This window comes from Mustela nivalis (genome assembly GCF_964662115.1).
Source record: "Mustela nivalis genome assembly, chromosome: 10".
Lineage (NCBI taxonomy): Eukaryota > Metazoa > Chordata > Mammalia > Carnivora > Mustelidae > Mustela > Mustela nivalis.
Window position 1 is genome coordinate 19,016,295 of NC_139029.1, and position 12,017 is coordinate 19,028,311.

A 12,017-nucleotide genomic window follows, 5' to 3' on the forward strand; every position below is an offset into this window, starting at 1 on the left:
ATCTAGTCATTTTGATGGGTTCATGGGATTTATTTTTCCACAGGCTTCAAATTTTCCATAATAGAAAGCTTTTTTTAAAAAATATGCAGAGATATTGGGGTGCCTGGGTGGCTCAGTGGGTTAAAACCTCTGCCTTCAGCTCAGGTCACGATCCCAGAGTCCTGGGATCGAGCCCCGCATCAGGCTCTCTGCTCAGCAGGGAGCCTGCTTCCCCACCTCTCTCTGCCTGCCTCTCTGCCTGCTTGTGATCTCTGTCTGTCAAATAAATATAAAATCTTTAAAAATAAATAAATGCAGAGATCTGGATTCAACCTCAACCCACAGAGCTAGAATCTCTGGAGGATGAGGCCCAGGACTGAACAGATTTCCAGTCTATCAAGCAGATGCGAGAGCCAGTCAGGGGCAGGGACTGAGAGAGGAGTAGAGTGAGATCCGGAAGGGGAAGTGACACAGTCCCTGAGGTGAGGTGTGTCTGGAAAGCACAAGCAGAACCCAAGGACCGGAGGCCTGGTCCCTATACGTGGCCAGGGCCGGCGGCATAGACGGGTCTGCAAGCGCTCAACTCATCTGCGCCCCGAGACAATGCAGAGAACATTCACAGACCTGGGGTCCCTGAGGCCCCTCCGTTCTCACACACAACCATCTTCCCAGAGATCACAGACTCCCCGTGAGCCTTCATGGGGCCCACCAAAGCCTCAGCATGGCAGAGAGGGGCAGGGAAGCCCCAGCTGTGCAGCTGTGAGGGGAGCCGCCAGCAGCTGACCCAGCTGTGCCCTTCATACGGGGTCTCCCACCCCAGCCCAGTTCCTGCCTCCACAGCACGCGCACACAGGGTACACGCATGCGCACACAGACGCGCACGCACGCACACACCTCTCCCCTGCTCCAGCCCGGGACCTCACCCAGCACTCGGGCGATGAGGCAGAAGAGCAGGGTGCTGATGACAAAGGTCCAGTTCCAGTGGTGGGACCCAGCCACGGTGGAGACGCCAAGGAAGATGAAAATGAGGGTCTCACTGACGCTGCTCCACATCTTCAGGAAATATTTGATGGTCGTGTGGGACTTGTGGGAGATGTTGGCCTCCACGTAGGGGCGCATCACCACTCCCGAGGCGATGAGCCTGGGGTCAGGGAAGAGCAGAGTTCAGGGCTCAGTGGATCTGCACCTTCCCAGAGCCCTTCCATGGCTGGGGAGGCGGACAGGTGCCCCCGACAGGTCAGAACCCGCTGTGGGGTCTACCTAACTTTTTTATCTCCATCCTCTCACTCAACCCTCCAGACGTGGGCAGATGAAGGATCTGGGAGGCAGAGAGATTGTTGCCTGTCTACTGTCACCCTGCCAGTGAGCTAAGATGCAAACTAAGCTCTGCCCAACTCTAAAGCCTGTGCCTCCCCCACCGCTGCCCTGCCCTGGCCATGCTGCCGTCTAACAGGAGTCAGTTACAAATGTCCATGGCCTTGCTTTATTCCCCCCGAGCACAGTGTCTCTCCCACATGGAGGTCTCCCTAGGCAGCTCTGTCCTAGGCACCTGCTCCCTGCCTGGCGTCCATACCTGGCTCTGCTCCTGCTGACCCGGCCTCCTCAAGGTTACCCCGAATCCGATGGGATCGGGAGGGAGAGAGACCATAAGGAACCCTTAATCTCACAAAACGAACTGAGGGTTGCTGAGGGGTGAGGGAGTAGGGAGGGTGGCTGGGTGATGGACATTGGGAAGGGTATGTGCTATGGTTGAGTGCTGTGAAATGTATAAATAAGTCTGATAGTTCACTGACCTGTACCCCTAGGGCAATAATACACTACATGTTAATAAAAAGAAGTAAATAAAAAGAAAAGGAAAAGTTGGAATGAAAAAAATTAAAATTAAAAAATTTTTAAATTTTTGGGCGCCTGGGTGGCTCAGTGGGTTGAGCCTCTGCCTTCGGCTCGGGTCATGATCTCAGGGTCCTGGGATCGAGTCCCGCATCGGGCTCTCTGCTCAGCAGGGAGCCTGCTTCTTCCTCTCTCTCTCTCTGCCTGCCTCTCTGCCTACTTGTAATCTCTCTCTGTCAAATAAATAAATAAAATCTTAAAAAAAAATTTTTTTTTTTAAATTTTAAAAAGGTTACCCCATATCCCCCAATCTGGCCTGCCCTTTGTATTTCCAATGTGTTCGCCTACTGGGCAAACCTTTGCATTTCACTGCCTCTCCACAGTCCCTAGATTTCAAGACCTGGCTGAGGCCCCAGGACCTTCCGGAATCCTCATGGCAATGGAGGTGCCAGGCCTCCTTGCTGGGGCTGTGGAAGGGCACAGTGAATGTGAGAGCCTGTGGCTGGCTACAACCAAGGGAACTCCCTTCCAAGCAGAAAGTAGCAGCGCTGAAGCTTTCCAGAACTTTAAACTCAATGGTTCCAGGGGCTGCTCTGGGGAACTCCCTTGTGACCCCTGCAAGCACAGGGAATCGAGGTTGGCATCCCCACCCCCCCCCAGGCTGCACCCAGACTCACGCCATGATGCCTGACAGGTGGAAGAGCTCAGCTGACAGGTAGGCCATGTAGCTGTAGAGGAAGACGAACAGCGGCTCGATGACGCGGATGTGGGCCGTGAATCGGGAGGTGAAGGCTGCGATGACCCCGTAGACCACACCCACAAACACCCCGCCCAGGGACACCACGAAGAAGCTCAGGAAGCCGAGGACGATGTCCACAATGCCCACTCGGTCGTAGTTGGCAAACTCCTCAAAGAGGTGATACAGGACCTGGGGAGGGGGTGTAGGCTGGTCGGCAGGAGGGCAGGGCCCTGGCTCCGCCCCCCACCCCAGCTCCCTGGGGTCCGCTAGGGCTATCGCATGCCCTCCACTGAACCACGGCCACAGGAGGCGGCCACATGATAGCAGAGAACCACGGTGCCAAGGAGGTGGTCAAAACCAGTGGCCAAGGGCCTGGAGGGCCTTGTGTCAGGGCTACAGCGTGCTGTGCTGGGTAAGAGCACATACTCTGAAGCCAAAGGAGCTGGGCCGGAACTGTGGCCCTCTTGCTCCCGGCTGTCTACACAGGACAAATTACTCCATCTCCCTGCGCTTCACTTTTCCTCACCATAAGATGGGGTAACGGTACCAACCTTATAGGGCCACTGTGAGGATGAAACTAGTTCATCAAGGCCAAGTGCACAGAACCAGGCCCATCACGGTATCAGCTACCACTGGCGCTACCCAGTGGCCCCTCTCACCATTTGACTTAGGCACATCATGTCCCTGTCTGGCTTTCAGTCTCTCCTTCAGCACAAAGGAGAGAAAGTTCAGACAACAAACCAGAACAGGACTTCTTAGCTTCTGGAAATTTCTGAAAATACACACAGCCGGGCCATACCCCCACTTGGGTTCCTTCTCGGGAGGTGGGGCCCAGAAATCTCTGCTCAACAAGGTCTCCAGGTGGTTACCACCAACAGCCAAGTTCAGAGGTAGTGGAACCAGCAGAGGCGTTGAGGCTTCCCCACCTCCTGGGCCGGGAACTGTCAGTGTAGTGCTGTCACCAGATGGTCAGATGTTTCAGGGGCATGTCACACATGATAAAGCCTATGGACAGTGGCTGTCCTGCTCGGCACATATCACGTGTGTTGTCTCATGAGGTAGGCAGGGAGCTTCTCCCAAACAGAAGCTCAGGGTAGTGGAGTGACTTGGCAAAGGGTCCCAGGCCCCGGCAGGAGCGTCAGGCCCAGAACTTGCTCACTGGAGCAGTAGGTGGGCCCTCCTGGACAGGGGCAGCTTCTGTGTCAGCTCTCTGGCTACTGGGCCTACTCACACACAGCTTGCCAGGAAGCCAGCTGAGGGCTTTCCAGGCCAGAGAGCTGGGAGAGAGGGGAGGGGACCTGAGACCAGGCGGCTCCGGGGCTGCCTTCAGCTTTAATGTCGGGAAACAGGGCACTCGCCTTCATGCCCAGAGCTCTAGAAAGGGCCTGAGGTGGGCCAAGCAAGAAGGGGAGATGCCAAGCACTGGCCTGTCCCTGATGCCACCTGGGCCATAGCTGTCTGGCAGACAGGGCAGGGCTCCAGTGGCGGGTAACAGGTGCATTCTCAGCTCTGGGCTACCTACACTTACTCCTGGTCTGAGGAGATTCATGGGTCCCAGGGTCTACCACGTAGACCCATGGGCAGGTGGACGGGGCAAGGTCCTCCTTTCCCACCTGGGTGTACTGTCAAAGGGACCAGGGAGGCAGCGCAGCAGAGTGGTAAGTGTGCAGGCTGTGCTCCCACTGTGTAGGTCACTTGCAATCACTTACCTGCTAATGTGACCCTGGACGAGTTTCCTAACCTAGACCAGTAGCTTAGTTTCCTTGCTTGGAAAAATGGGATAATCACAGTACCAACCTCATGGAGTTTCTCTGTGGATTAGATGAGGCAATACGTGCTCATTGACAGGAAGTGCTCAGATAGGAAGTGAGCACGAGCAAGGACTACCAGCACAGCCACCACCAGGGGAGGCCTGGTTGGCCAAGCCTGCAATACACCCTTGAAATAACCACATCCCACTACTCCCCAGAAAGGCCAACCTGAACCCCAACACCCAGACCCAACTGGGGAGGGCTTTGTCTGTGGTACCCACTGGCGTGACGCCAGTAGGAACCTTGGGAGGATGTCAGGCTGGGTACTGCAATCCTTATTACAGATGGAGAAACTGAGGCAAGAGCTGGTTCCAGAAGAACCAGCACTGGGGCCTGCTTGCTTAGATCAGGCTGCTGCTCTCTCAGCCCCATAAGGACCCCACAAAGGCAGCAGGGGAGGAAGAGGAAGAGGAGAGGGGAGGAAGCTGAGGCTGCCTGCAGCAAGCCAACCACTACTATGTCTCTTAGAAGTGTGGCTTCCTGAGGGACGTGGGGTGGGTGAAGAGGGAGTGTGTGAATGAGCGTGCCCTGGCATGCACACGTGTCCTTGTGTTTCCTTACGTAAACAGCTGCTCTCTGAGGGGTCTGACTAGGAGCACGGGGGTGTTTTCACAACACAACATGAGTGTGCACATACACGTACGCCTTTCCTGAGGAAATCAGCTGGAGGAAGAGCTTGTGTTAGCACATATAGCGTGGCCGTGTGCGGACTGCGCTGGGGGCATCTGTCCTTCCTAGCCCCTGAGTGGAAAGCATGGCCCACTCAGCCACTTTGCAGCTAGCAAAGCTGAGGCCCAGAGTGGTATAGTCACTTGCCTAAGACCACATAATAACAATAACAACAATAATAAATATATTAATATTAATTAATATATTAATATAATAATAATAGTGGCCAACCTCAGGCCAATCCATTTCATTAACCACTTTCTGGAGGGTTTTGTTTGTTTGTTTTTTGTTTTTATAACAAATTTTATTTTTATTTTTTTTTAAGTAGGCTCCATGCTGAACATGGGGCTGGAACTTGTGATTCATGAGGTCGAGAGTCACATGCTCTACTGACTGAGCCAGCCAGGCGCCCTTCCTAGAGGTTTGGAGGGCAGGGTCCTTTCCACCACGGCTGCCCCTGAACTCTACACAAACTGAACTATAACTCAGGACTCAGCCAACAGGATGGCTGAACTGGCCCCCCAAGACTCAACGGCCTATGAAGGGTAAACTAAAGTCTAAAGGTGATACAGAATTTCACCAAGTTCACAACACTCGGACTCACAGTCCGAGTCAGGGACAGAGAGGGTCTGGCCTGTAAAGGCCAGGAGCTCAGGACCTGACATCTGACAGACCTGGCTGCTAACCTTGATTCTGCCACCTGTGAGCAAGTCGTCTGACTTCGGGGGCTCTGCTGCCTTCTCTGTAGTGCGAAAGTGGGAAACACCTCCCAAGGGCACCCCGGGGACTGGAAGAGGTAGCACATGCCGCATGCTGAGCACGATGCCTGGCACACAGCCAGCGGGAAGGGAGATTTACGGTTTCGCTACTGCAATGAGCGGGTGGAGGTGGGATCCAGTCTGGACCTGGATTCAGGTCTGGGCCCCTCACCACAGTGACGGCGTCGTTGAGCAGGGACTCCCCGAAGACAAGGATGTGCAGCAGCTCATTGATGTGGATCTCCTCGAAGACGGCCAGCACGGCCACAGGGTCCACGGCGGAGATGATGCTGCCAAAGAGCAGGTTGTCCAGGAGCCCGATGTTGTTGATCTGCTCGCCGCCCACCAGGCACACGGCGTACATGAGACCGCCCAGGAAGAAGGCGTTCCACAGCGTGCCCACCACGGCGAAGATCAGAATGGTGCCCAGGTTCTCCGTGAACTGCCGCAGCGGCAGGAAGTAGCCGGCGTCCAGGATGATGGGTGGCAGCAGGAAGAGGAAGAAGACGTCGGACTGCAGGAAAGGGGGCGTCTCGCCCACGCCCTTGATCAGGCCCCCCACCAGCAGCCCCACTACGATCAGCAGGCAGCTCTCCGGGACGATGCTCGAGATAGTGGGGATCACGTGGAAACCTGCAGAGGGCGAGAGAACGGGAGGCTGTGGGCTTGCGGCGAACCAGGAGGCGAGGCTGGGGACGGGGCTGGAGAGAAGAGCAGCTGGTGACAGGGGCTTGGCCTCAGAGGGCCGCTTTGGTAGCTCTCTGAGCCTCGACTTCCTCACCCGTGACACACCAATGGTAATACCAGCTTCCCAGGGTTTGCTGTATACACGAAGTGACAATGTTTTTGAAGGGTTTTTTCAAAGGCTGTATGTACAGATTATCTCTGCCTCGGTCGTAGAGCAGTAGAAAGAAGCAGCTCTCTATGCCTCCAGAAGGCAGAGAGGAGCCACTGATTACCGAGGCTCCAGGTGTCCAAAGGCATCACCTCCACCTCCACTCAGACTCATGCACTCTCCTGCCGAGCCCAGAAGCCAAACAATGAGCAATCAGTTTTGCATGTGAGATAAAACCTAGCTGCCATCTGTTTCTAGCTTAACCCCTGCCTCCACTTTAGAGATGGAGCAACTAAGGCTCAGAAAGGGGAAAGGACTTGCCCAAGGACACACAGCAAATTAGTAGCAGAACCGGGAGAGGACCCAGGTCTGACCCCCCAGCTCCCATCAAACCGAAGTTCGCTAAGTCGACCCCTGCTCCCCCTCCTCATCAAGGCATGAACATGCCCCCCTCACCCCACCTGAGACCTGTCAACCCCCTCCCCGAGGCTGCAGTACTGGCCCACCCTGGGGCCCCCAAATCCAGAGCTGGGGAGTAGCAAAAACTCCCTTCTGGGAGGTATTCTCTCAATGCCAGGTTTGGGCCCAAGCTCCCTAATGGGTTTTGGTTTTGTTTGGGGTAGACCCCAGCACCTATCTGCATTTTGGGCACCAAAAACCCCAGGGTCAGCTTGGTTAAGAAAGTATGATACTTGGGTGCCTGGGTGGCTCAGTTGGTGAAGCCATGTCTTCAGCTCAGGTCATGATCCTGGAGTCCCCGGATTGAGTCCCATATCAGGCTCCCAGCTCCACGGGGAGTCTGCTTCTCCCTCTGACCTTCTCCCCTCTCATGCTTTCTCTCTCTCTCTCTCTCTCCCTCAAATAAATAAGTAAAATCTTAAAAAAAAAAAAAAAGTATGATACTTTATTCAAGTGAAAAAGCTCTCGCTTTCTTCCTCCCCTCCCTAGCCCATGCGCTCTGTGCAGGCAGATTCCGTTTATAATCAGATGCCCAGGGCTAGGGACACAGTTGGTACTCAGTAAGTATCTACTGATTTGGAAATGCACAGGGCTAGGCCATTACTCACATAATTCCCGATAACCCATCTGGCCAGGCTTTGGCTCTCATTACCCCTGAGATCCTTGGGAAGGAGAAGAAACTTTGTTCCCCATGCCCAAAGCCCCTCCCACTCTCGAGTACTGATCTGGGTAGTGCCAGCAGAGCTACAAGTCAAGACTCACACTCGAAACACTAGCTAGGCCCAGAACACTGGCACAGTGCCAGGCTCCCAGGAGACACTCAAAACGTGGTGGAAAAAAACACATCTCCATCCCAGGCCAAGAGAGAACCCCAGAGCCACCACGTGCATTCTCCGGGCTTCAAAATGGACCTGACCAACCTCAACTCTTGCTGAAAATTCCCCAGTCTTTGGAGTGTCTACCAGTAAGCCCCAGTGTTCAACAGGCTGGTGCATGGAAGCGGCATTTTCCCCCAAACGAGCCACATCCTCTTTTGCCTGCAGATATCTGCCTGGTCTAGTCTGTCTCTCCAGAACACTATTCCTGTACCTCTATCCCTACTGCATGTGGCTGATGTCACATGCTTCTACCTGCCTCCTGTTCCTGGAAGCATTCCCTGACCACCTCTGTCTGCTCATGGTAGGGCAGGACTCCTCTGGTGCCTCTCCTTCTCGAACCTTCAATCCACAGTCACTGCCCCAATTCCTCTCTCTCCTTGGCATCCAGTGAGGTCAGACAACGCAGGCAGGAGCAGGGGGAGACAGGACAATGGTAGAACACCCAGAGACCTGCACTGTCCTGGAGGGAAGATAGGATGGCCACGGGGTGGTGGAGAGCAGAGCTCCTGCAGCCATCAGGAACCAGCTTCTTGAGGCCAGGAGTCCCACTCCAGGCCCAGCCAGCTGACCTCAACACCCTCCCCTGGAATTGAGCACTAAGAGGAGAAGGCACAGGCTGAAGAGACAGCCCAGGGAAAGCAGACGACAGCCCCACCTCCACCAGCATGCTAAACTTTACAAATGCCTCCCCACCCCTCTCTGCCATCAGTCCAATCCACAAAGCTTGCCTGGCCCCAGAAGAGCCACACCGTGTGCTTGCAGACCCAGAGTCGGGGACCACACGGAGAAACGGGGTAAGAGGACAAGTGACGCAAGCCAAGAGTGGTAACATGAAGAACGCTCATTATTCCCGGAGGTGCACGCGAACCAGGCACTGTGCTGGGAGCCTGACACATAGCAGCTGTTTGGCCCTCGCGACTGCCCTGTGGGGTTCGTATTGTCCCCACTTTGTAGCAGAGAAAGCTGGGGCCTGGCAAGATTCACTGGCTTCCCCAGAGTCGAAGGGAAGCAGTCTACCCTAGCTTAGCATATCTGTAGCAGAGGGAGCGAGTCAATCCTACATTCCAATGTGGACATTTTTTTTTTTTTAAAGATTTTATTTATTTATTTGACAGACAGAGATCACAAGCAGGCAGAGAGAGAGAGGAGGAAGCAGGCTCCCTGCTGTGCAGAGAGCCCGATGTGGGACTCGATCCCAGGACCCCGAGATCATGACCTGAGCCGAAGGCAGCGGCTTAACCCACTGAGCCACCCAGGCGCCCCAACGTGGACATTTTCTACAAGCCAGGTTGTGCTGTGCACTGGGGACACGGAGGTGACGTGGAATCAGAACATCCATGACCAACTCACAGGAATTGCTTTTCCCAGTCTCAGGACCTTCGGACCATCAGGCCTCCCTCACTAGGTTAAGAGACAGCTGGCATTCCTGTGTGACAGAAGAAAACCTGGAGCTCAGAAGAGGCAGGACAGGCCAAGGCCACCCAGGACGGCAAGGTCCCGGGCCTCCTGACCTGGGTGCAGAGCACCTCCTTCCACAGAAGCTGGCTCCCACAGAACCTGGGGCTAGAGCCATGTTCCCAGAGCTGGTTCCCCAAGGTCTCCCTGTGTTGGCCCTGCCTCTTGGTGGGCAGGCCCTGACGGGTAAAGGCAAGGGAGGGAGGGGCCCAGGCTGAAGAGGCAGGTCTGGGATCCACTCTTGGCTCCTTACCTCCAGTAGGTGGCCCATTACCGAAAAGCAAGCTTCCAGGAGGGAGGGCGCAGTGGTGCAGTGGTGCAGGGAAGCGGGGCCCCGTGGGCCTGTTCAGGCTTGTCCCTCTTCTAAGGCCCTGACTCCACCAGCTATTCCCACCCCCCAGCCCTGAAGAGTCTCCTTAAAATCCAGGAAGGTTGCTGACACCAGGTATGGTGAAAGGGGCACGGTTGGGGTCCCAAGTCCCCTGACAAAAGCCCAGCCTTAAGGCGAGATCCCAAGATGCCAAGAACTAAGGCAAAACTTCCAAGGTCCAAGCTTTGTGGCCACAGTGATGTCATCAGGATGGAATCTGGGGTGAGGCAGAGGCAGTGAGAGTCAAAGCCAGAGCTGGAACAGAGCCTGGAGATCACCCAAGTCCTCTGTGCCTCGGACAGGGAAACTGAGACTCAAAGACAACCAGTGACCTGCCAGCGTCACTTGACCCTTCCGCCGTGAGAAGGCAGGAAGCTCAAGGCTCAGCCATCACTCAAAACCACATGGCCTCCTGGGAGGGCATCCAGTCCTCCCGGTGCAGGGACGCAAGAAGGTGTGGAATTCCTCATCTCAGGGTCACCCAGCGACCCACCCCCACAGTCCCCCCCACCGCAAGGCAGAGGCAACTCTGCATGTCCCGGATGGGGGCTGGTGGACGACTGCAGGAACACAGGGACACACACGCTCACCCAGAGTCTCGCTGTCTTACACGCTCACCAACTCCCTCTTACACACTCACCACACACATTCTCTCCCACACACGACTCTCACGTGTGCTCCCACTTACACACTCCCTTGTACACATACTCACCCTCATTATCTCTTACACACACTCCTCATACTCTTACACACACACACACTCCCTCTTACACTCATCCACACTCTAGCTTATAACACTTACACACATTCATTCTCACCCTTTCTTACACATACACTCTCTCTCTCACACACACACACACACACACACACACACACACACGCACAGGCACACTGAACAGACCCTTGAGCTAACATCAAACTGGCAAGGGGCTCCCAGCGCCTCTGGAGCTTCTCGGTGCTCCACCATGAGAATGTTTTACTTCTGTCTCCTGGGATGGTCCCCATCAGCTGAGGCTCACGCAGCGGAGCGGCAGACAAAGCTTTTCCACACCACCCTCGGTTGCCGGGGTGACCGGACACCCCTGATCCCACTTTCCGCTGCCTCTCCCCTGGGCTGGGCAGTCAGAGGGGAGTGCCAGGAAGAGGGAGCCTCCTTGGCCCACCCGTGCCGGTCACCAGAGACCCCGGGGTGTGTGAGGGGCTCTGCCGCCCTAGTTCCAGGTCTGAGGACTGCTCTGGGGCTGCAACTCGGCCGGGTCCCAAGGGATTCCTGGTTGCACATGATTCCATTTCTCTAACTCCCTCTTCAACTGCCCCAGCAACCAGTCTCAACTACAGGCCTGAAAGGTAATACCTCGCAACGAGAACCTGGCACTCCACAGTTCACAGCAGCGTGCTCAAATGCTTTTTATCTCATTTGCACCTCACCACACCTCAGGAAGGTCACGACAGCCATCCCCCCATTTCACAGATGAGGAAACTGAGGGACAGAAAGGTTAAGCAACTTGCTCAAAGTCAGGTAGCTGATATTGCCTCAAACCCAGGCAGTCTGACTCCAGAGTTTGTGTTCTTAGCCATTCAACGCATCATCTCTTGCTTTTAATTTTGCATCTATGGGAAGCGTCAGTGCTCAGGCCCAAAGAGGCTCTGAGAGGGCCAGAGATAGCATTCTTTTTCTTTTTTTTTTTTTTAAGTTTGTATTTATTTATTTGACAGATCACAAGTAGGTAGAGAGGCAAGCAGAGAGAGAGAGGAGGAAGCAGTCTTCCTGCTGAGCAAGAGAGCCTGATGTGGGACTCAATCCCAGGACCCCAAGATCATGACCTGAGCCGAAGGCAGAGCTTAACCCACTGAGCCACCAGGTGCCCCAGAGATGGCATTCTTTTCCATGAGCTTTCCTCTAGGGAAGTCTCACCACTGTTCCCCTTCCAGTCCAGTGGCTAGTAAAAACCTTGGAAAATCCTTCCTATCTTTCAGGTCTGCCCCCTCCAGGAAGCCCTCCCAAGTTAACTCAGCCAGAAGTACTCAGTCTTATCGGCTAGATTTCTAAAGCAGCAGGTGGAAACAATCAGACTGCTCAGCCCGTCTGCAGGATCTATATTCAGCTCTGGTCTCCACTGGGGCTGGAGGCTCCTCTGGGGTAGGAGGAGCTCTTATTCTTCTTTAGTCTGATTCTTTCCACCATCAACATGAGCTATGAGAACCAAGGATAAAGGACACACTCACAACACACT

The 12,017-nt window shown here is 54.7% G+C and overlaps 1 protein-coding gene and 1 long non-coding RNA gene across 2 annotated transcripts in view; one reads left to right on the forward strand and one right to left on the reverse strand.

Annotated features, from left to right (window-relative positions):
* The window catches only part of LOC309841656, a 963,915-nt gene that overhangs the window by 459,778 nt on the left and 492,120 nt on the right, over positions 1–12,017 (forward strand). The gene's annotated exons all lie outside the window — the stretch shown is intronic.
* The window catches only part of SLC9A1 (solute carrier family 9 member A1), a 49,083-nt gene that overhangs the window by 7,443 nt on the left and 29,623 nt on the right, over positions 1–12,017 (reverse strand). The window contains exons 2-4 of the mRNA XM_082684795.1: positions 5,959–6,419; positions 2,487–2,737; positions 903–1,120 (exon numbers count right to left, since the gene is read on the reverse strand). Of these exons, the coding sequence (XP_082540921.1) occupies positions 903–1,120; positions 2,487–2,737; positions 5,959–6,419 (930 nt within the window). The remainder of the gene's footprint in view (positions 1–902; positions 1,121–2,486; positions 2,738–5,958; positions 6,420–12,017) is intronic.